This window comes from Mytilus edulis, chromosome 10, assembly GCF_963676685.1.
Source record: "Mytilus edulis chromosome 10, xbMytEdul2.2, whole genome shotgun sequence".
Lineage (NCBI taxonomy): Eukaryota > Metazoa > Mollusca > Bivalvia > Mytilida > Mytilidae > Mytilus > Mytilus edulis.
The window spans coordinates 14,316,634-14,343,432 of NC_092353.1; the positions used below are offsets into that span (position 1 = coordinate 14,316,634).

Genomic DNA, 26,799 nt, shown 5'->3' on the forward strand with positions numbered 1-26,799 from the left:
TTTTAACTTTTTTGGATTCGAGCGTCACTGACGATTCTTTTGTAGCGTCTGGTGTAAATATTTTTTTTTATCCTGGTATCTATGATGAGTTTATTTACAACCACTGGGTCGATGCCACTGCTGGTGGAGTTATAATTCTCCGAGGGTTTTACCAGCCCAGTAGTCAGCACTTCTGTGCTGACATGAATAATCAATGATATGGTCATATTTATTAATTAACTGTTGACAAAACTTTTGAAATACTAAAGCTTTTCGTCCTCAGGATTAGATAACCTTAGCTGTGTTTGGCAAAACATTTTGGAATTTTGGTCCTCAATGCTCTTCAACTTCGTACTTATTTGGCCTACATAACGTTTTTGGATTCGAACGTCACTGATGAGTCTTTTGTAGACGAAAGGCGCGTCTGGCGTAAATACAAAATGTAATCCTGGTATCTATAATGAGTTTATTTCCTGAAGTTTTAGTGTTCTTTCTCGTATTATATCTTAAATAATTTCTAATAAATAATTGGTTATGCTTAAAGATAATATAAAGAAATTATTCATTTAAATTGAAAGGTTTTGTATACTCCGTCGAGTTTCAATGCCAGTGAACTTCTTTTTTTTTTATATTAGATGAAACATTGATCTTGATCGGAGGTTTTTCCTGGAAATGTCCTGTCACATGTTTAGACATAAAACTGTTCTCTTGATTTAAACATAATCAAGTTTTGATAACCTTCAATCTTTGCTAAAACAAAAGCGATCCCAGAAAGATTACTTTTTGAATTAACGTTATACCTAAATATTAGCTTGAAATAGTTGAATAAACGTTTACGTAACTACCATTAAAGTTTTTATTCAACAGATCAAAACGTTTTAACCATATGTAGCTCCATTCAAAACTTGTATTGATTCACATGCACATGTTAAATGGCATATGTATGAGAACAGACTTTTTAAAATAAATACCTTTATTAAGTGTAAATTCACTTACTGTTGTACCTTCGGTATAACAATAGTTTTATTGTTCAACGAATCATTTAAGTAACCGAGTAGTATTTGTTTTCCATGTTTTTACATGACCTAGGTTCTTCATACAAAGCATAATTAAATTTGTTTAATCTACATGAAATTTCTATATGAAGGGCATGATAGTATAACTGATCACTTTTGTTATTTAATTGACAGAATAAAAAAGTCATTGCTTTAATAGCAATAATTTTAACCAGTTTCTCCCGTAGAAAACATTTCGATATAATTATATAGGCCTAAGTTAATTATGGAGAAGCGAACTTGAATCAACAATCAACATTGCCATGACGTTGTCCGTTTATTTTCAATTGACAAGTTTGACTGCCCTTTGGTATCTTTCGTCTCTCTTTGATTCAGTTTAAATTATGTTTATTGAACAAAACGACGAATGCAAATCACATAAAACGAATTAAATCATATAATGAATGATGTAAAACCACATCTTATAATGATACAAAAACATGACAAGATCGGAGTAGATAAAGAATGATGTTTGCACATGATATTGGGGAGGAACAAATCATTTAAAGCAGAATGTATATAATAGAAAATTATCTACACATCATACAAAGGTGAGTGCATAGTGCATAAAAGAATTAAGTATGGAAACGGTGCATGTGTCAAAGAGATAACAACCAAACCAACGATACAAAAAAAAACGCACAATGATACATTAGTTAACTAGCAGGTACGGTAGTACAAGCTCCAGACCTCAATAAAACTTATTGAAAGATTTTATCTTCATCATATAAAATCAAGAACAGTAATTTTGTTTTCAAACACTGTAAAAAATACTGCATGGAAAAAGGACACTGGTTAATTCTATTAAATGCTAAACGAACACCTTATACTGATATGTGCACATCCGATTGTGTCGTACTTATATCACATAAAGATAAACTAACAACTTACAATTGAAAAATCTAATCATATCATGTAACAAACAAGACAGATATATGTTCACCAATACACTTATGTTATGTAGGAATAATTCAATTTTGATATCGAATAATTGTAGATAAACGATATTTGTGTTAATACTAAATATTTTATTTACTCCATGATGAAAAAAGAAATTAAAATCAATTGGCTTTTAAAAAATTTTCTGAAAGCAGCGATTTTTATTTTCTTAAGTTGTTAACTTTAAAGAATTCAATAAAACTTGTGAAACAGTGGTCAGTAGTTCTTTTGTTCTTCGTAAGGTCAATAATGGCTTTCCAGATCAATAATGAGAATAAAGTTGAAATAACTTCTTTTACACGCATCATTCTATTGATCGTAAGTTATTCTATATGAAAAGAATGACCGAATGTAGGGGTATTTTTCCTCCGAGAATCCTGACTCCCCTAGATGTTTTATACGACAAAAAGTTTTGAAATATGAGTTTATTTAATTGGTATACACTCAAAAATTATAATATTTGCTATATTTACAGGATTTTTTGTAAATATTAAATGCTTCTTTTTTCTTATTGATTTGGTATAATCTCAGTTATGCAAGACTATATTACTTCTTCACATATAAAACGGGTTTCTTGATTCACACTTTTAAAAAGGTACATGTATTTGATATATAATCATATTTTAAAGAATTCAAAATGAGGAGTTTAATTTCGTTTTTAGAATTTTAGAAATTACCTATCGTGAATATTTAAATATTGTTTTTAAGAGGTAGACTATATGTGTCTAATTACTATACAAAAAAAGCTATGTGCAATGCTTTGAGAGAATATATTGGTAAATATCAGACTACAGTTACTAATCTACATATGGTGTATTACAAAATTATAAATTGAACAAAACCGGTTTAAATGTGTCATTATCAGAAACAAAAATGTTAGTGATACTGTTATTTTGTAACCATTGGAACTTTTATTCAAATGTTGATATCAATTCGATTATTTGCCCGTTTAAAGCACATCGTACGGGTTTTTTTAATATTATTTTTCGTTCTGTATACTAGTTATCTGTGTGTATTACACATTCTCTTTGTCGTAAAGTTATGATTATTGCATGCTGTATGAAATCTACTCGGAATAACAGAAGCAAATATAAGAGTGTGGTGAACTACAAATATTAAAGAAAATTGTGTCTTAACTGATCTTAGTAGCTTGGTAGTGATAGTATCACTTACCCAGAAAACGAAGGGGGGAATACAGTACAATATAAGTAAATCTTTATCTTCCAACATAAGTTTGTGACATTAAGTATTCTCTTGTCACTATTACTTTGGATACATTTCAGCGTACTCTTAAACAGGAAAAATCTGAACCAGTTTGTTCTTATCCATAACAATAAAACTGTCTTATTTTCGTGAGCCAATTTTGTTTTTTCCCGACTTTCACGAGTAGCAAAACAATGTAAATTCAAATTATTGCAATTATGTGAAACTTTATTCTTTCCTTATATGAATAGATCAAGAAGATTGCGAATTTGTTAAGAAAGAACTTAACGCGAACATAATTTGCTTTACAGTACTTAAATACATTCGGCAATTCTCGGTAGAATCCGCATTTCTCCTTAGATGAGGGTACGGAATCGGCCGAGTTGAGACGAATTTACTTAAATACTTGAATAGACGGGAAAAGAATAATCAACGAACAAAATATAGTAAGTTACATTTGACGGAAATTCTTTTATGAAACTGAAAATAAATCGAAATTTATATTTGTCGTTTTGTTTAAATTGTTCCTTCTCATTGAGAACAATAGAGAACAAATATTGTATTCACTGTTAGATGTTATTTATGAAGACGTAAAAATGAATTAAACAAATTTGTATTAATTTGTACAAACATTGTTTTATCGTAAGTTGATTGCATTAAGTCATAAGGTCTGGAAAGTTCTACAACATCCATTTATATAAGGATTCAGGATTTTTAAGTGAATTTTCGAAATGAAATGGGACGTTTCACTTTTGTTATTACGTTTCATACATTTCACAGGTATGCTAATTCTTAGAATATAAACTACTGATGGTTTTGTTGCTTTTTGAATTTTCATTTTGAAAAATACTACTAATAAGGAAAAAATAAAATAAAATAATAAAAAACTCCATGGAAAATTTAAAACGAAAGTCTATTATCAAATAGCAAGACCAAAGATTCACACACACCAAACGAATGGATAATAACTGTCTAACTCCTGACTTGGTACAGGTGTTTTATTATGTAGAAACTGGTGGCTTAAACTTGGTTGTATAGCTAGCTAAATATCTCACTTGTATGAGCGTGGCATTAAATTAAATTATATTGACATCGATTTGTAAACAAAACAAACAGACATATAATAGATAAAATGTCAAAAATAAGGATACAGCAGTCAACATTATCTTATAATCTTATTTTTTTTTATGTTATGTCTTGTTTTTGTTTTCTCTTACTTGATTTTTTGCTTATTATTTGATTTTGTTTTTCAGTTGATGATGTTTATGGCTGGAACAGGCCATCTTTTATCAGTAGCTGGTACCCTATTGAATCTCAGAATTCAGAAAATTCAAGTCTTACAGTGACACATTCCCTTGGTGAGCTTCCAGCTAAACTGGATATTCAAATCAAAGTTGTCATAGATGGTGTGGATTACATTTTTACTGGTATCGGATCGGCACAAAGAGATAATGATATTGCACATGATTATGGAGGAGTTGTGTACATCTACAATAATGCTGAAGTTATTCTTTCACTTCCATTTGGTGGCGCTGACAGCGGAGGCGTAGCCTATACAGGTATATTTCACGCACCAGTTTCCTCTGTCTAGCTTTTTTATACAGTTTTGTTGTTATTCCTAATGTATTCATAATACACAAAGTTTTCTTAATTATTCAGTGGAAGAGTTTGAGATTGATGGTTTTCAGAATGTGATAATATAAAGGAATATTTGTAAGGTAAGTTTTAATCCCAAAACTTTATTTTGTTAGATAAAGTGACAAGCAATAATGACAGTAGTACTTTTAATTTTGAAAAAAATAAAATCCGATCGATACAAAATACTAGCAAATGTTTAAATTCCATGGACTGGTTAACAAGTGTCAAGTAAAAAAGTATTCTCAAACTTATAAGGTTGATACAGGATAGTTGATCCATCCCTTATATTAGAATGTTCAGTGGAAATACTTTCAAGTCTTAAATTATCAACAAATTAAAACCACTTAGTATGTGTGTTTATCAATTAACGATACATTTTTTAATTTTCCTAAAAACCTTGCAAGATGGAAAATTGTTCGGGTTTTTTTTTTTGTTTTTTTTTATTCTAGTCTACATATTGATCGATACAAGACATAAAAGAAACTCTTTAAAAAGAATGGAGTTGGGAAGAAGATGACTTTAAAAACAATTCTGATGAACTTGTTTCAAACAAGATAGCCATGCTTGTCGGGTACAATAAATTGAAGGGTCATTATCAAACTTTTATATTTCGTTGCCATGGAATTTATAATTGTTTGAAGTTTGCTTAAAATTAGTCAATATACGAGAAACCTTGTTCGATTATTTGTCGTTTGCAGGTTATATATTTGTAGATTATTATGTTTCAATAAAGGTAACAGCAGTAAAACCGCTGTTAAAAGTCATAAATCGATTAATCTTTCATCTTGTAATAGTATTAAAACATTTGACTTTTTCTACACTTTACACAAGTATTCCACATTCCAAACTAAGAGACAAATCACAGGAATTGGTATTGCTTTGTTTCATAAAAAAAAAAGAATAGCCAACGTAGATACACGTATCTGGTCTTAGGGAGGGATTAATCCTACTTTGTAAAGGATCACTCTGATTCAAACAAAATTTTTTCTGAAACTGACAATTTAAAGATGCTTGATTTCTTGATTGACAACATATTTGTTACGTTCGGAGGACGTGTTTTTCAACAGATGGTCGGCATTCCAACGGGAACAAATCGTGCCGCTCTTCTTGCCGACTTGTTTCTTTATTATTATGAGGCTGACTTCTTAGGAAGAAAGATAAGAAGTTAGCAATATCCTTTTACTCTACTTTCCGCTATATAGATGATGTTCTTTCACTAAATAATTCAAAATTTGGTGACTTTGTTGAACGCATCTTTCCCATCGAACTAGAAATAAAGGATACATCAGATACAGTTAAGCCTCATGTCTTGACTTACATCTAGAAATTGACAATAAGGGTCTCGGTTGAAAACAAAACTTAACGACAAAAAAGATTATTTCAGCTTACCAATCATGAACTTTACTTTTAAGTAGCAACATTCCAGCAGCACGTGCATACGGTGTATATAGCTCCCAATTGATACGATATTCCCGTGCTTGCATTTCCTATCACGATTTTCTTAATAGACGGTTGTTGCTCACAAGGAAGCTATTAAATCAACAGTTTCAAATGGTGAAGTTGAAATCATCTCTTCGTAAATTTTACGGACGCCATTACGAGTTGGTTGACCGGTATGGAACAACCGTTTCACAAAATGGTATCGGATATGTGCCTATCGTCGTAACTACAATCCCCTTCATGAATGTGACCTACCGAATTAGACTATTTACAGGATTTGTAATCACATAAAGTTACACGACGGGTGTCACATGTGGAGCAGGATTTGCTTACCCTTCCGGAGCACCTAAGATCATCCCTAGTTTTTGGTGGGGTTCGTGTTGTTTATTCTTTAGTTTTCTGTGTCATGTGTACTATTGTTTGTCTTCTTTTTCATTTTTAGCCATGGTGTTGTCAGTTTATTTTCGATTTATGAGTTTGACTGTTCTTTTGATATCGTTCGTCCCTCTTTTAAGAGAAAACAAATCCAGGTAACAAACTAAAATGGTTGGAAATGCATCATCAATCTGGAATTTAGAATGGCGTTCATTATTACTGAACTAGTATAAATAATTGTTTAGGGGCTAGCTGAAGGACGCCTCCGGGTGCGGGAATTTTTCGCTCCATTGAAGACTTGTTGGTGACCTTCTGCTGTTATCTGTTCTATGATCGGGTTGTTGTCTCTTTGACACGTTCCTCATTTCCATTCTAAATTTTATTGTCTGTATTAAGCCCAGTTTTAATAAGCAGTCATTTTTGGAAAATATGTACTTAGTTAATAAACAATATTAAACCGTTCTTACAAAAGAAACATTTTATGCAAGCACATGAATGATAATCAAATAATCAGATAACGATTCAATATCAAGGAAATTTGTTTTCAACCTATATCTTATATTGGTAGGGTCACACTTAGACTATAACGGACCGTCATCTCCAGTACAAGGGAAACACAACAATGGTTTTGTCCGAGTTAAGGCTTGGAAGCAAGCAGATTTTCCTACACCACTCTTTGAAAAAGCTGTACAAATTTCAGGTAGGTTAGCGCATTAGACAACCAAAGCCCCAAATGTTCCATTAAAATTGATAACAAAGTATTGAATTACCACCCAATGCCTTCTACAAATTAGGCAAGTAATCAATACTGCAAAACCGCTACAGGTTGCTTACCGATATAAGATTTTTTAATTGAAAGAAGATGTGGTATGAGTGCCAATGTGACAACTCTTCATTCAATTCACAATGTGTTAAATGTATGCAATTATAGGTCAAACAAAAACAAAACAATATTTTATTTTATTAAAAGAGGGTAACTATTTATCAAAGGTACCAGGTTTATCATTTGATAATCCAGATGCGCGTTTCGTCTTCTTAAGACTCACCAGTGACGTTCAGATTAAGATTACAATATTAATAAAGCCACAGTTAGCAATACAATCAATATTTCATGAGGCCCTCATCACAGAAGTAAATAAGAAACAAAAAAGAAACATATACATGGCGTACATTAGTATAAAAGTAAAATGATAATGTTCATTACAACTACATAAAATGTTAAGACAAAATACGATGCAATAATTCTATTTTCAAAGTATGGCCTTTATCGCGGAGCATTGGCTCAAGCTGAACCGATGAAGGGCCCCAAAATGAATAGTGTAAAACCATATGATAACACCAATCAATTGTCTTATCTGTATGAAATATGCGAAATACTACAGAACCAAACCAAGAAACGACAACCACTTCATTTAAATTCAAATTTACAATATTCAGGTTAAATCAAATATAAAAAAAATATCTGTATGAAGCTTGTAAGTCATTTTTTTTAAATTAACAAAATACAAAACTGGCAAGACATATTGATGAGACAAATAATCTTAATCTGTTAAATGATATAACCTGGTCTGAATCTTAGTTTTATTTCAGCCAATCTGAATTTATTTATTGATACTGGAGTCAATTTTCTGATTTGTATTTCTGGCCTGAGCTTCTTCTCCATTGAAATTAAGTATTTTTATAATAGGATAAGGCAAATTTGTTCATTCTTTATACTCTAGGAACTAAGGGTTTTCGATTGTAGAAAGTACCTTCAATGTTGACTTAAGGTAATAAAAAAGAACAAAACATAAATAATGAGTGCCTTATAATTTCAGATAATGAAACCGACAGCTTCAAAGAAATAAATCATCAAAGTTCGGTTCTTCCTGATCTAGTTACTGCCCAAACACGTTTGGATGGCGGTTATTATTCTGATGGACAAGGTGATTTGATTCAATACTATAGAAAAAGGAAAACATGTATTAATATTCGAGAAGCCAGTGTTTAAATAGAACATTACTTATGATGCCGTACGTTGAGTTTGTCGTATTAGAGATATATGTACGTAACTCAAAGTTCGGACCTAATGGGACAAGTTATTGCCATTGAATTCAATTAAATATGTAGCTCAAGTTCAAACAAAGTAATCCAGCACTTTCAAAATATACTGGCATTCTCTTCCATATAAGATAATTTTAAAATGACAAACATGATTGAAATCTACCGTTTTTATTTATTACGTGGTTTTCTAGATTCCCGTCTTAATTTTTACTGACAAAAGATAACGTATGAACACTGGTATCCCATATCTATTATTACATGTAAGATTTGAAATATCTCTCATTGTTTTGAATATGACAATTTTTTTTTTAATATGCTTTGCCATACATTAATTCTATCAATTATTATTGTTTTGATTAGGAACGTTATAGAAATGTTATTTTATTATCATATTTGCACATTTCTGGATTTTTTATAAACAAGATCATTTTGCCAGTTTGTGATCTATCAAGAGTATTATCACATACACCTGTTTTCCGATTTGTATATTCAATTTACTGTTCACTCCCTATTGGCATTGGAGTAGTTTAACTAAGTGAGGATTAGACTGTCAAGATTCAGATACTTTGCCTCATCAAAAATTAAATTCAAGTTACGATACTGTCGATTTATTGCTAAATATTTGCCTTATGTCCAGTGGCAAATATTTCATGCATAATTAAAGAGTAGAGAGCTAGGTATGTTCTATACAAGATGCATCTGATTAAACGATCCCACTCCGACCGGACGGGACTGCTAACTTGTTCATCCGGCACAATTAAACGGCCTTCCAACTTTTGCAATGGGTAGACTGCCTATCGGAACAAGACCAATAACGAGCATATTTCTATTCCCCCGATCCCCTTAACGAGAGTTTAATACTGCCGAGGTGAGCGTGGTACACAGAGACAAATATGAATATGAAAAAAACTGTATTAATTAAAATATTTGCAAACAGAATGAATTGCATGAATACTTAACAAAACTTCAAGCAAATATTCTGTCCATGCATATTTTTCATATGTATTTGTAAAGATTAAACGACAAACATTTAGAAAAACATTGTTAAGAGCAATGACGTTGAATTAATTATACAGTTGTACGGACTCTTCTTACAATCTATGCATCATTATGATTAAAGACATGATAACAAAAAAACGGATTCAATAAAGTACAATTATATTTTTTCTTGTCTATGCGTCAGTTTTATTCCCACTAGTTTAAATTCTGCGAACGGTGACAAAGTACTATTTGAAAGATGCATCAGTGATCTGCATATTGGATGAGAGCGAATCTCGAATCCCAATATGGAAGTTGCTGACCCCATATATACAGTATTAGGTCACTAGCACACTATGTAACGAATTTATCTTATCGACTATCTTAACATGTGAAATTTAGACCTATCAAAATGAGCAAGTCTTCAATACTGTTAGCATTAAGAAACTACTTCCATTGATCATACAAAAACAGATACCAACAATAACAACTTGTTAGATTTAAATGTGTTTTATGAATTTATTTCAATCTTAATCATCAATTTCTTCGTCTGTTGAAACCTTTACGATTTTTTTCTCAGTACCGTTTTGTGTTTATAAAAGGACGTAACACCACTACTAGCCGTGTATGAAATAAGTCCCGCCTCCCTACTACCATATATGGAATATAAAGAGATGTAACGCCACTACTAACCGTGTATGAGATAAGCCCCGCCTCCTTACTAACCTAATATCAAATATACACAGTATCCACGAGGGCGCTTTTAACCAAACACATTCCTAGAAATGTATAGGAGGTAAGATAAAGAACATTCCCTTATCATACAAACCTTAATTCTCACAAAATTAAGACGGGAATCTGCAAAAGCATATGATAAAGAAAAATGCAAGATTTCTATCATCTGTCTCATGATAAAATTATTTAAAATGGACGAAAACTAGAGTGTGTGATTCTTAAGGTATATGAATACTTTGTTTAAACTTGAGCGACGTATTTAAACAAATTTAATGGTTGCTAATAACCAGTCCCATTAGGACTGTACGTCGCGATAGTACGCATGTCATTTTATTATAAATATATAATATTATAACTTCATGTTTTAAAAGTAAAATTTGCTGAAAAAAAAATCCTACAGAAGAAATTTCTAAATTTCACTTTTCAATAATATAAAATTGGAAATCTCCAAACAGTTTTCAGATTTATTTCAATGTTCTGTCACTGTTTTCATTTTGTATTTTCACGTTTTCTTTTTGATTCAGGTTTAGAATATTTCAATTACATTGACTTGTTATATTTTTATTACATATTACATACATATACGTTTGTTATTCACACTCATTTAAGAAGCTTATTATTCAACCAACGTCAATGTGACAAGGTACATGTTTTTACATTGCAGCTTATTTACTTTTAACGTCATCACCAACAACCCATCAAAATAATATTAACAGTTATTTCAGGAGAAAATCGGCTTGTTCCTTTTATAATTTTAGCATTTCTTCTTTATTTCTTTTCTCTCTTTTTTTTTTTTTTTTTTTGTTGTTTTGTTTGCATGACAAAAGATTATCAGGTTAAATATCAATTGAAAAGTGAAATAAAAGCCTTTTGTAAAATTAAGATAATTGATAGAGGAAAGAGAGGCATAGGAAATCATAATAAAAAGATGTATTGAATTAAAAACCAAGAAGAGTGACCACATTCATACAATCTAATACATACTCACATCCCTCATTTTCATTCATTGTAACCACATTCATACAATCGAATACATACCCACATCCCTCATTTTCATTCATTGTAACCACATTCATACAATCGAATACATACCCACATCCCTCATTTTCATTCATTGTAACATTTATTAGATTACGGTCGTTTACATTTGTTGTTCAAATTAACTGTTTTCAAATATCAAACACATGTGAAGTCTATTACTCTTTTCCTTCAATTTTTTTCATTCACATTGGCTTTTATCTGGCCTGCTTCAAATGTTTAGGATGACCTGTAATTCAGAAAAGAGATTTTTCTCATAGATTTAGAGTTAAATGTTGGAACTTTTTTTCTTGACATGTGCATGTAACGAGCATAAAGTATGTATATGAAAACTGTGAGTTTGGAAATTGGGATGTTATAGAATACTACATATGTCATTGGTTAATTTGAGATGACATATACATGCATGGCATTATAATGTTTCGAATAAAGACAGCTGAGTAAATATTATAGCAAAATGATAAATACTAATTTCCAATTCTAAGAATGTCAGCGACAAATTGCAACCAATATTCAACAATATGAAAATAGTAGTTACCGGCAGTAAAAAAAATGAATCGCGCATAACATATAGAATTGACAATGGTAATGGGGAGTGTGTCAAAGAGGCAACAACCCGACCATAGAACAGACAACAGCAGAAGGTCACCAATAGGTCGTCAATGCAGCGAGAAACTTTCGCACCCGGAGGCGTCCTTCAGCTGTCCCCCAAAGAAATATCTATACTAGTACAGTGATATGGGCGCCATACTTAACTCCAAATTATACACAAGAAACTAAAATTGAAAATCATACAAGACTTACAAAAAGCTAGAGGCTCCTGACTTGGGACAGATAAAAAAAATTATATGTTTTTGCGATCTCAACTCTCCCCCTATACCTGTAGCCAATGTAGAAAAGTAAATACATAACAATACACACAGTAAAATGTTGACATTCATCACTTTTTTCATTTTCTAATATTTTAATCTACTGATATAATAAAATTCCGTCATCAAGCGATTCTAAGAGCTCTTCTGGTTTTAAACGAGCTTTTTCAATAATTTAAGTATGGATGTATTTGATAATACAGCTCTTCAACTGTTTGTGGTTGTTATTTTTTATTGGCTTTACAACATTAAAAAAAACAAGACGCATAAAATTTAATGAATGTTGTTTTCCTGTAAAACACTATTTATACCTTATATAATACAACTTAACTCCGTTTTCACAGGAGTTATATTCCAAATGAAGACCCTTTCTTCATCCAATTGTCTTGGTGGCTTGCTGTTTGGTTATTCTGAAACAAAAGTGAGATTGTGGGTACCTTATCAAAAACTATTAAACGATAATGATTGTAACGGTGAGTAACGTTTGTAATGGTGAGTAATGTTTGTAATGATGAGTAACGTTTGTAATGGTGAGTAATGTTTGTAATGATGAGTAACATTTATAATGGTGAGTAATGTTTGTAACAGTGAGTAGCATTTGTAATGATGAGTGATTATTATAATGGCAAGTAATAAATGTAATGGTGTAATGGTTGTAAATATTTAACATTGGATGTAAAAGAGGGACCAAAGATACCAGAGGGACAGTCAAACTCATAAATCGACAACTAACTGACAACGCCATGGCTAAAAAAGAAAAGGACAAACAGACAAACAATATTACACATAACGCAACATAGAAAACTAAAGAAAAAACAACACGAACCCCACCTAAAACTGGGGATGATCTCAGGTGCTCCAGAAGGGTAAGCAGATCCTGCTCCACATGTGGCACCCGTCGTCTTGCTAATGAGATAACAAATCCGGTAAATAATCTAATCCGGTAGGTCACATTTATGAAAGGGAAGAGGACTGAAGTTACGACGTAAGGAACATATCCGATATCATTTGTGAAACGGTTATTCCATAACGGTCAGCCAACTCGTGATGGCGTCCGTAAAATTTACGAAGAGATGATTTCAAATTCACTCTTTTGAAGTCTTGACTTAATAGCTTCCTTGTGCGCAACAACCCTTTATCAAGAAAATCATGATAGGAAATGCAAGCACGGGAATATCGTTTCAATTGGGAGATATATACACCGTATGCAGGTGCTGCTGGAATGTTGCTACTTAGAAATAAAAAGTTCACCACTGGAAAGCTGAAATCATTTCTTTTGTCGTATTGTTTTGTTTTAAATCGACCCTCATTGTAAACTATTACTAAGAAATGGATGCAAAAATTAGGAATGTAGAGAATGTTGACCATTACTAGAAAATGGGGGTATTTTAATGACAGTACCTTAAAATTAAAACAGGCCATATACGATTCCATTAAAGGTTTTTTTTCAAATAAGTTTAACATGATTAACGTTCTGCAAAGGAAACACTAATCATCCATAGAACATCGAATAAAATGGTCCCATTCCGACCTGACAATACATTCATTAGTGTAAATTAAAGTGTTTTACGGATAAAGTAATTTGACACAAACATGAAAAGAACAATGGCCAACCATTTTTATAATGGATTTTGGTATAGAACCAAACAACGCTTCAAATCATAATTCTTGAAACTCACGATGTCAAAAGACAGCAGAAAGATACACATTCAACTCTTAAAGCGAAAATAAACTGACAACACGATGGCTTGAAAAAGAAACAGACAAAAAGATAATCAACAGAATAGTACACAAAACGCAACACAGAAAACTAAAGACTGATCAATACTAACTCCACCAAAAACTAAGGATGATTACATGTGCTCTGGAAGGATAAGCAATTGCGATGTTTTTATAAGTCTTCATCGGTAAGTCCTATTCATGAAAAGGGGATGGGGTGTATTTACGACAGAAGAAACATTGAAAATCGCTGTTTATTTAATAATATCATATCATTAATGAATTACGTAATTTTATCATCATTTGTCGCAAATTGAATCAGCCTTTTACTCAATAACATGATCTCGATTTTTCACTTTTAACCAAAAACTTTCAATCAATAAGACTTCAGACTTTTGTATCTTTACTTTTTTCTTCACTGATACCAATAGTTTTAACTTGTGTCTTACTCTTTAAATATTTTATATTATATTATATATCACTAACGCAAAACAAGAAGGGCATAAAAAAGAATGAGACTAATCTTCACAAGAGACAAAATGACACAGAAAATTACCAACTGTAGGTCACCTTACTGTCAACAATAAACAAAGCCCATACCACATAATAAGCTATAAAAGACCCCGAAATGACAATATCAAACAATTCAAACGAGAAAACTAACAGCCCTATTTATGTACATAAGTTGAACAAAAAACAAATATGTAACACAAAAACAAACGACAACCACAAGACTAGGAACAGGCACATACAGACAGAATGTAGCAGGGTTAAACATGATAGCGGGAAACCAACTCTCCCCTTATCTGGGACAGTGGTATAACAGTACAATATGTTTATAAACTATAAAAATCAGTTGAAAAAGGTTTAACACATCAGATGGATAAAAGTACATATACTTCAACTACAAGTGGGCGTGGCCAGGTACTTTTACTACTTTATTCTAATATTTAATAACAAGAATATCGCAATCAATGTAAATCCAATTAAAGTTAGTCCACAAAACTGACAAAACAAAAAGCTAGATAAAATTGAGAAAGGAAATGGTGAATATGTCATAGTATTAGATGATGTTAAAGACAAATGTCATATCTTTATATGGTACTGGGCCCGTCTGCATAAAGCATTGTTAACATAAGTTGTGTTTAAGCATTTGGACCCAATTCTTTTCCGATCGGTGGGCTGACCGGATTTTAACCTTCCATTCATTCCGATGATAAAAGTTTACTTATCTGAATAGCAGAGTCGTTATCATTGGTCCTTAATAGATGAATCAAACATCCAAAAAAGGAAAATACCTTCGTGGATGAAACAAATGTATTTAAATTAGCAATATCATACAGAAGTTTTTATTTATGATGATTGCTGGTTCATTGTGTTATTTTTCCTATTTGCAAGTTGGAAATTTCAAAATATATCTGATATATTTTGAAATTTCCAATTTGCAAAATAGGAAATATTAAAATTGTTGTAAATTTACAGGATTTCCCAGTATGTTTCTTTTTGATTTAATAGTATTTTACAACATGTATATGTTTTCGATGAGGAAGTTAGTTAGACATAAGATTTTCTATTCTACAGGTGCAGTATTCTTCCAGCATGACGGATGGGGGAGAAACCCTTTAGTTAGTAACAATGGAACAGTTGTTCTAAAAGGCTATAAACTTGATGACAACTTGGTATTTGAGACTACTGTTAGGGTTGAAGACAAAATAAGCAGTCAGGACATGGTATATCCCTCAATATACAACACTGATCATGCTTTAGTTACCGTTCAGGTAGGGCATTAATATGAAGCAGAAGACGAAAATGGAGAATACAAAATCGGAAAAGGTTTTAAACAACAAAAACACTGCAAAACATTAACAAAACAAGAAATTCAAACAAAAAATTGACAAACAGAATGTTTTTTAGAATACTAAAGACAAAGTAGTCGTATTTTTCTTGATACTCATTTAAATAAAGGTAACAGTAGCATACCGCTGTTCAAAAGTCATAAATCGATTGAGAGAAAACAAATCCGGATAACAAAGAAAAAACCGAGGGAAACACATCAACTATAAGAGTAAAACAAGGAAACAACAGACAAGTGCAACAAAAAAACAACAATGTAACACATACAGAAACGAAGTATAAAACTTTCCAAATATATCATTGAATTCGAAAGTACTAAGTTAAGGTCACCATACAGTTAATTGCCTATGTCAAAGATTTTGGTAAAACTTTGATACAACGTTGGCTTGTTTAACTATAACTAAAAATTGTAGAAAAAAATATTCATTTATCTCTTATATTTACTAAATATATTCTTTGTAAACATGTTAACTTTGGTATAGAAAGCACATACAATCGACGATAAACATTTGAAATCAACAAATCTCTAGTTTCTAATCCTGACATGTTTCTAACATTGAAATCAACAAATCTCTAGTTTCTAATCCTTACATGTTTCTAACAAATCTCTAGTTTCTAATCCTTACATGTTTCTAACACACTCTTATGTTGTTGATGCATAAATTTTCGTTTAATTAATATGAAAATCAAGGGGTCCGACAAAGATGTCCTTTACAATTTTTGTTTCATTTTTGTTTAACTAATATGAAAATCAAGGGTCAAACAACGAATTCTTTTACAATTGTTTTTTTTTAGCTTATCCTCAGTAGGGCGACTTCATGTTGAGGTCAATATTGAGTAGTAACATGTGAGCACATTTTGTATTTGTCAGAAAGCTACATCTAGTTTGCTGATATTCTGAATTTCTCATTATGTAAAAAAAATAATAAGATGTGTCTTCAAATCTTTCTCTGCAACTGCCACACATAATGACTATTTTTTTGGTTAGTAGATTGACAGTAATATATTTTAACGATTGACTGCTTATCAATTTTAATATAGTATATACATAAAAGCAACAGTAGTATACAGCTGTTCAAAATTCATAAATCGATAGAGAAAAAACAAATCCGTGTTACAAACCAAAACCGAGGGAAACGCATCAAATATAAGAGAACTACGACACAACAGAAACACAAACAGAGACAAACTATAATATAACAATGGCCATTTCCCTGACTTGGTACATGACATTTTAAGATGAAAATGGTGGGGTGAACCTGGTTGTGTGGCATGCCAAACCTCCAACTTTAATGTCAATTTTAATTATAACATTAAAATGACAACATTACATGACAGGACTACAATACAAATAAATGGGAGAAAATATAGGACAGAGAAACAAACGATTAATAACCAACAAAAGGTTAAAAATTTAATACGCCAATTAATATAGTATATACATTTGTTATAACTTTTAATCTAAATAAACACAACATGCATATTTTGCAAAACATATTATCTCACTTTCAACCGGGTAGCACAAAGTTTTAATACGTATGCTAATGCAATCCAATTAAAATCAATTATTATTATTCAACCTTTAAACTGTTGTTTTAAATCCTTAAGTAGAAAATGGTAGATTAAACCTATAATTAACATATAGCTAGCTAAACCTTTCAGTTATAATATAATCGCATACAATTTCATTATATTGTCAACAATATATGAACAAAACAAACATTTATAATAGGTAAAACAAATAGGGGTACATAAGTCAAAATTTTGTGATAATCTAAATCGATATAGAAACAAAAACATATAACAACAAAGAAAATGAAAATGGCATATGGAAATTAACACTTAAACAATACAAAGCAACTCGTTACACTGCGAACAAATAGAGAAAATTATTGTTATCAAAAATGGTTAATTTCTTTTATCTTAAGATTACAGAACATTGGTATAAAAGATGATTTTTCCCAAATTCAGTTTGTTGAACAGTTTTTTCCCGATTATATACCCTACCATATTTTGGCATTCAAATAGAAAAAGTGTACCCGTCTTTTTTTTACCTCGGTGTTTGTATAGAAATAATAAGTATTAGTGTGTTTGGTTAAAATTTTCCATGTGGCTAGCAAACACAAGCACCGTTCAGAATAAATGTTAAACAGATATATCATGTTAAAGAGGGGTATTTGCGAAAAATACCAGTTGAGAGAATGTTAAATTTCGCGAGCCGTAAGGCGAGGGAAATTTATTCTCAAGACTGGTATTTTTCGCAAATACCCCTCATGAACATGCTATATCTGTTTAATTACATCGAATGTTAAGTTCAAAAACGCATTGATGATCGTGACGTTACAAGCGTCCAGTCGGATAGAGATTTATTTTGGCAAATACCACGGCAGATAGGGTAAAAGGCAAATCTTTTTTTGCAAATGCCCCGGCGGCGTTAAAAAAGGAACGATATTCATTTGATAATAGTAAATTATTGAAAAATACACTGGCTATCAACCAATCAAAACCCAGGATTCTTACATAAGGTGTAATTATATCTTATTCTATCCGTTTTGTAAATATATGTTGAAGCGACACATTTTTAAAATGTAAGATTTTCGATGTTAAGTAATTTTAAACCGTGTATAGTGATCTTAGCAAATTTGTCCGCCGCTACGTAAAATCACACAAATTTCCTGTAAACTTTGACATCACAATTTGAAAGATTTTCCGTCACAATTAAAAATAAGTTTGTTGCTTGCCGTCATGTTATTCGGAGCATGTCTAAGGTCATTCGCAGACAAAATTCAGCTAATTACCAAAAGTGTAAATACGTTTATACAACAAAAATAAACGATATTATGCCTTTATGATATTCATTATTTGTGTAAAAGAACAGAATAATACATTTTAAAAAGTCGATAAGTATATTTGATGCACAATGCTATTAATTAATTCTTGTTGTGTTGAACAATTAAACACCAATGTCAACTAGATATCGTAGAAAAAGACATGGCGTGCTTTTTGACAGTCAGACGAACAACCGAATTATTAGGAAGAATGACGTATGTCGTCTTACACTTTCACAGTATTTATATGTATATTAGTCTCAAGCATTTGTTAATTTCAGGTGAAACATGATGCGAACGGTGAAAATAATCAGGATATGATTTTTGATGGAGCGGGAACAGCTCTTTCTACAAACACAAAATATTCAGGAGTGATATATGTCTATACAAATAGCAGTATATTATTATGGACACCAAGTAGCCTCAAAGGATACATGGTATTTATTGATAATAGGTGGGGCAGTGGACAGATGCCATCAGCTGAAACTAGTGCAGATGTTATTGTAAGAGTATATGCAGGTATTTGATATTTAGGTATCCATGAAATAATATACACGATAGGAACTTAGCATATAATTCTTATTGAAACAATGCACGTGTATAAATATACACTTTCATCCATAACGGTATCCTTTGGAGGTTTACAGAGCATAATATACACTACAGGATACTTATATATGAGCATATAAATCATATTTATACATCCTCACAAACAATGTTATCCTGTCCAGGTTTGAAAAACAAAAATCTTATATCAAATTCATTTTTATTACCTTTCTACCTTAATATGAATGGTTGTAGTCGGAAATATTGTGTAGACATCGGGCAATTGTTGAAAAAAACAAATTATGTTTGCGTACCTTTTTGGTCTCTTGCTCCTTTCATTACTGTCTCCGACATCACTACTCAAATAATATGTCTTGAAGTCGTTTTTTATGATAGGGATTTAAATGCAACAAAGTTATACCGAAGTGAAAAGTGTTATTTGTTTGTTTTATAGAATCATTTAAACTAATGTCAATGGTACAAATTTGTTAACTAGATTTCCAAAAAAGGTTCGACTCAGCAACTTGGTCTGGTAGGTTTTATATTCAATCTTACTAGATTGATCAATAGTTACAGTTGGCAAGAAATGATTATATATCGAGTTTGTTTAATGTTTGGCCAATTTTCGCCTCAAAAGCTGAATATTATCAACTTTATCTATTATGAATTTGGTTGAGTAACCTTTTAATAACAATAAGCGCATTGTTTATATATAATGTTTACAATTTCTTCTTGTTCAACATAGCGACAATTGCACAGTGCCCTGATATGTTACTATATGCTGGCCGAACTGTTACTTAAAACTGTGACAACAATTATAAACACAATTCTTGGTTCTTGTTTCTTGATGAGAACATATCGTAAAAGTGTGACTTGGAATGGCACATTTCATACGTGTCAAGGTTATACTTATACAAATAACAATCTAAAAGATAAGTTACGGTCATTCAATATGGTGATAATGTAGTATTCAATATTCTTTATAAAGTTAAATTCAAAATTCCTTTGAATTTTCTATACCACACATCTTGATTTAGAAGGTATATAGACATTATTTTATATAAATTTATTGAACAAATAAATGAATGAGTGAAATTTGAAAATCAAACAAATATCCCAGTATTGTGTCCATATACCATGTCAACTATGCAAGATCTTGGGCTGAAATACATGTTTACAACGCATAATGATTTATTTTTTTTTTTTTAAGTTATCTCATTACAAAACATTTTGGAAAAAAAATTACAAGATGTTGAATTATCAAAAGTGCACATGGAACAAATCGGCGCCGTAATTTTCTTTAGTGGTGTTGCAAACCTAAAGAAATGAAGTCAAACTTATTGTTTGTTTATTGGAGGGCAATGACTTTTTTTATCTGAGACCCCAATTAAATCCAATTTAGCTCAAGACGAAATTTGAAAGGAACATATGCATAAACAGTTTTGATAACACATAAGTTTTGTTCATGAATGTCTATTTGTCTGGTCTTATATAAATGTTGAGTTGTAGTTTCAGCATTGTTCTATTTGTCAATTATGATAATATTTTGATATAAGCCCTTTCTATGTATGCCATCTTTAGTCGAAATGAAAGTAATAATATACTAGCTATGTAAGCTATATTGAATATTTTGTTTATTTTATAGTAATTGAATGTCCAAATCCAGCTTCGTTGAATTCCAACTATACAATAAGTAATGGTTTAAGAGTTGGATCAGTTGTTATATACTCCTGTTATAGTGGTTATGTTTATACATCTGGGTATCTTAGCCGTATATGCCAGTCTAACAGACGTTGGGATGGCACTGATCCAATTTGTTCACGTATGTATAACCACTGTTTCTCAATTCAGTTTAAACTGACACAAGGCCATTCTAACTACCTCAGTATGTTTCAATTTGATCGTCTTAATCAGTTGATTAATAATTAAGAAATGAAACATTGAAGCAATAGATGTGTTGGTTATTTACACATAGCCTGAGCCGTGATATTCCATTATATCATGAGCGTCCTTTAAAGATTTTTATAAATTTGAATTCATCAAAAAGGATTGTTTCAAGCAATTAACCTGTTATTTTTTTTTTGGATTATTTTGTCGTATACATTTTCTACATGTATTATTGATTCTAATTTGAACAGAAATGCAGTGTCTTCATCCAGATGGAATTGCAAATGGAACCTATGTTTTTACCGGAAAAAGTGTTGGTGACACTGTCAAATACACATGTAATGTTCATTATCAATATGAAGCTGGTGATTTAGAGCGTACTTGTCAATTAGGTGGATATTGGGATGGAATTCCACCTGTGTGTTCAGGTACCAATTAACATTTAGTTTTCGTGCTAATGAACTTTTATAAACACAAAACAATGTTTGAACTGTTGATCATTTGTACACGATTCGCTATAAAGTTTTTGACAACACGTCCTATTTTCTTCAACGACTGTGTGGGTATCCTCTAGTTGCCAAAAAAAAACTTGAATATCATTTGTTGAAGTTATTTTTACAAGAATAGAAATTAGAAGGATGTATTCTCAGATCATTGTTAGCAAAGCGAGCACATATTATCTTTTAAAGCACATTAGCAAAACATGTGTAAGGGTTCCGTGGAACCGAGTGTCTCGCCTACTTATGAATCAAATCAAATAAATGTTATAAGAACTTTAACTGCAGACTATATGTAATGTTAACTGGAAGAAAACAAAAGTCCATATATAAGTAACAAACCGAAAAACTGGAAAGACATTTTTACAAAATTTCCCTCGTGATACTAGGTTTTGATCATAAATAAGCTTCTGTCCAAGTTTGGTACAAATTCAGGCTAGTTTAGGAAAGTTATTTAAATTTTTAAAACTTTAACTACAGAGTGAATGTTATGTTAACTGGCAGAAAAACTAAGTCCATTTATAAGTTAAATACGGATAAACGGGATTTGTTTTTACAAAATTTACTTCTGGATACTTCTGGATACTATCTCCAGGTTAGTTTAAGAAATCTTTAACCACAGAGTAAATATTTGTGGACGCCGACGACGACGAAGATGACAACCACGCCTACGACGGAATGTAGGATCGCTATGTTTCGCTTTTTCGACAAATGCCTAAGGCTCGACAAAAATACACAAATTACCATATCACAATAACAAAATGACGGGGTGAAGATCGTATCATACTCGATGCAGTGGTAGAATCTGTTAATCTCAATATACGTTATAAGCAATGAATACACTTTTTTAGTGATTAAATGTGCAGATCCAGGAGGTGTCTTCAACGCAACTTACAGTGTAGCAGGCTTCGCTCCAGGAAATACAGTGACGTATACATGTGTTGCTGGGTCAATGCATCTAGCGGGAGACTTAACTAGAGTGTGTCAGTTAAATGGATCCTGGAATGGCATTCCGATAGTGTGTTATACAGCAGCAGGTATTACATCAGTAGAAACTCATTCAAATTTTACTAATTTTATGAAGAGGCCGAGGCCGAAAACACTTTGTTCAGGAAAAACTAACTATACTATGAGTCACTTAAACCCCCCCCCCCCCAAAAAAAAAACTGGCTGTGATTGAATATGTTCCGGTAGAATAAGTAAATCCTGCTTCACATGATGTACCAGTCGTGTGTATCGTGGCAAGTAAAAATACTGTGAAAAGTCTCACAGCAATGTTACGATTACAAAAAAGGAGGACTAGATCTTAGCACCAGAAATAAAACTGTGTTTCAATAGCTTCCTTGTAAGGAGCAAAACTCTAACAAGGAAATTCTGACAGAAAACGCTAGCTTTGGATAATTGATTTGGACATATTTATCTTATAAATACGTCGATTGTTTGTTGAATCATAGAAATGGAAAGTACACAATATGAAAAACTAAATTCTCTCTTGGGTCTTAAATAAACTCATCATAGATACCAGGACTAAATTTAGTATATACGCCAGACGCGCGTTTCGTCTACAAAAGACTCATCAGTGACGCTCGAATCAAAAAAAGTTAAAAAAGCAAAATAAAGTACGAAGTTGAAGAGCATTAAGGACCAAAATTCCTAAGAGTTTTGCCAAATACAGCTAAGGTTATCTATGCCTGAGGTAGAAAAGCCTTAGTATTTCAAAAAATTCAACAGTAAATTTATAAATATAACCATATCAATGACAATTCATGTCAGCACAAAAAGTGATGACTACTGGGCTTGTGATACCTTCGGGGAAATAAATCTCCCCCAGCAGTGGCATCGACCCAGTGGTTGTAAATAAACTATTGAGTTCATACTATAAGGCGTTGGCAATTGTATATGCAGTATTCTTTAACATTATCATCGAACTTTGAACTAAGTCAGATGACATAATCTATATATCGAAACTTAAAGTGAAAGGAAACTGTTGTTTGTACTCATTCTTCCAGATTAGCTACTGAATAAAGTCTGATATATATTATTTAAGGAACAAGAAGGCAAGAACGAAAGCAAAATTGGTTCCAAAAGAAATGTTGATCATGTTTGTGACCAAACCTTCCAAATTGTGACATATATGTTGACAACCAAAATTAAGCATATGAAAAAAGTCAGTTAAAATCAATGTTGACATTAAAACACTTAAAAGAAACAAGATGATCAGATATAAGTGATGTTGATACATGGTTTGGTTTAATAAGAATCTAATTCTTTTGCTTTAAATTCAGGATCAACAAACTTCAATCCAGTTTTTTATTCTCCACAAGAATTGGCAGAAAGTATTGAAAAGACGAAAAAAGAATTGACTGTTGATAAGAAAACAACATCGTCGTATGCTAGAACACTAGTCTGTGCTACGGACCCACGGCCGTCGTCGTTGTACATCGGTACTGGAGGCATAGTGCTGTTCAGTTCCATGCTTGCTGCTGTGATATTACCAGATATAATTATCTTTATACGTCATATTTGCCACATGTCAAATATTTATAGACGTCAAAAATGAAATGTTAAGATACATATGGCAGGAATCCTCCTTTTGTCCTTGGTAATAGTACTTCTATTTTCTTTCTTGATGCGACATATAACTTTTTTTTTTGAAATAATGATCGAATTTGTAACAACATATCCGAATATACTTAATAGATTCATTATGCACAGTGGTTTTGATTTTAAATTTTTTTTTATTCTAGTGATCTATATCGACATACACACAACTTCCGTTTCACGATGTCAACAAATTCTAAGTCTGGGTATATTTAATTTATATCAGCCCCACAGGCAAAAATTGAATATTATCAGGAAGGCGGGCGTTATAATAAAGATCTTGTTATAAGATGTTCTACTTGAAGGATGTTTGTCACATAAGTAACAAACATGGTATAACGTATGTTTTCCTCCTGAACAAATGGAAAGAAGACCTTTGGAAATCAGTCTTAGATCTTTAGATATTAGAACAGTCGTCTGGTCTGACAGTGTAATATTGTGGCGTTTGACTGACTGTAGGCATGTAAATATAGATTCCAAAAACTGCAACAAGTGTATTGCGATATTTCTCCACTCGAGACAGATAAATTTTGATATTTAAAGCGCGAGGCTTGCCTTAAATGTTGAGAGTGGAGAAATATCGTAGTACACGAGTTACAGTAGTGGAATCTGTTTCTCAGATGATTTTTATCCTTCCTTTTCAAAGATTTGAGGAAAGTTGTGTACTTCTGGTGTGACGTTATCAGACATGGTTGCCTTTTTCATGACGTCACAATAAGAAAACAAGAAAATTTAACGTCAATATTAAATTTCAACCAATCATTTGCCGAGAACAGATTTTTTCACTAGTGAGGAAAAATATTGTTCTCACACCGGTCAGGACATGTGAAAATAGCGCACAAATTAGACGAATCCGGTTTTGCTCCTTTCTAAGATCTTGAGATCACTTCAGTTTTTCCCTTTTATTTGTATATGTAAGCGATTTATGAGATTTTGAACTATTGCTCTCTAATTTAAATTCAATGAATTGCGGTGGTAAATATCTGTACTGTCCATTAATCCTTTATTTCCACACCATATAACTAATTTGTTTACAAAGAAGAACTAATACTGGAACACTTGACACAAATCAAAGAGCTGATAGCTCTGAGGTGGAAGAAGGTGAATAAAAGGTAACCTGAATTACCACAAAAGCAGCCCCACTTACCAAGGCTGCTTTGATCCATTATCGTTATGTTTTTTTTTTCTTCAAACAAAAAAAGGTCATAAGTACATGGATTTCCCATCCGTACAATCATTTTCTATGTTCAGTGGAATGTGAAAATTAGGTAAAATCTTTAAATTGGCAGTAAAATTAAGAAGATCATATCATAAGGAACACATGTGCACTAAGTTTCAAGTTGATTGGATTTCAACTTCATCAAAAACTACCTCGACCATAAACTTTATAACAAGAAGCAGGACGAACGGACAGACCAGAAAACACAATGCCCATAAATGGAGCATAAAAATAGTAAGGCTTGTTACATACCCGCCAACTTTTGAAAGTTCCCATAGGGGTTTTTAGTGCACAACAACAATTTTAAGGTTACAATTTTAAGCAAAGTATTTTGCACGATCTGGATTGTCTAGAAAAAGTGTCGTATTTGTATGATGAACTTACATGCCTTTTTCTTAAGTCTGTTTGCATGATTCTAGTTATTAAATCGGTAGAAGAGATGAAGCTAGCAGATCAGTGTTAATTTTCTTGCGTAAGAATATTAGATGCTTGTTGAAATTTCCAATTTTGAATTATGCACACAAAGATGGACCTTTAACAGGTTGGGAACACACTCCAAATGAGGGGTAACCTTATTGGAAGAACATTACAACCCACTGTAAAAAATGAGCACATTTGTATTCATATTATTTGATGAAACTTTCCCCCAAGAACTACCCCTCTCTGGATTCTGAATTTTACTCCCACACTTCCGACTTATAAGCGAGTATCTACGGTATGCATCTATTAAGTACTAAATGGTCAAAATATGTCAAAAGAATTTTCTGTTGTTTCTAAACTTATATCTTTTTTATTAACTTGACCCCTCATTTAGAAAAGTTGTTCCAAATATAAGAATTTTCCCACTTTTGAGTTTAATAAAAATCTTAAAAATGTTCTTTCTTTTTTTTCAACAGTAAAATGACCCCTTGTTTTAGGAACCGTCCCTTATTTAAGGGACACCACTCATAATTGGGGGGGGGGGGGGGGTTTCAACCTGAATACAAAAATAAAATATGTTACAACCAGTACTATGTCAATAAGTTAGTGAAAAAATACTATTTACAATCTTTATCATGTTTATGGTAGTACAGTAGACTCCGGACAATCGGATACCCCAAATTTCAGCTGATTATGTAGCTAATGATAAAATTTGTTTCCACTTGCAGTTTTTGAATCCTATATTTATTAAAATCAAGCAAATGTCCTGAAATATTTATGTAAATTATTATCTTCCATCCATAGTTTGTCTTTACTTGTTTAGTAAACAAATTATTTACATTTTCACACAGGTAAACTAATTTGGCTATAAATAGATCACAGCATGTCTGAGTAGAATCTCTTATCTAAAATCGTAATTGTTATAATTTTATTTCT

At 31.9% G+C, this 26,799-nt stretch overlaps 1 protein-coding gene across 1 annotated transcript; it reads left to right on the forward strand.

Annotated features, from left to right (window-relative positions):
* Nucleotides 1–2,721: 2,721 nt before the first annotated feature.
* Nucleotides 2,722–24,428, forward strand: LOC139492601 (uncharacterized). Its single transcript, XM_071280752.1, has 11 exons — nt 2,722–2,749; nt 4,430–4,735; nt 7,198–7,329; nt 8,447–8,554; nt 12,637–12,765; nt 15,593–15,789; nt 18,975–19,212; nt 20,885–21,061; nt 21,378–21,554; nt 22,475–22,660; nt 23,909–24,428. The coding sequence occupies exons 1-11, from the start codon at nt 2,722–2,724 to the stop codon at nt 24,181–24,183; spliced, it is 1,953 nt and encodes a 650-aa protein (XP_071136853.1). The 3' UTR covers nt 24,184–24,428.
* Nucleotides 24,429–26,799: the final 2,371 nt, after the last annotated feature.

Excerpts from the sequence above, each read along its gene's own strand:
- LOC139492601 (XM_071280752.1), top strand. The coding sequence starts at position 2,722 with ATGTGCAATGCTTTGAGAGAATATATTG. Across the intron at positions 2,750-4,429 it reads TGCTTTGAGAGAATATATTG|TTGATGATGTTTATGGCTGG; the intron begins GTAAATATCAGA and ends TTTGTTTTTCAG. Across the intron at positions 21,555-22,474 it reads AATTCCACCTGTGTGTTCAG|TGATTAAATGTGCAGATCCA; the intron begins GTACCAATTAAC and ends ACACTTTTTTAG.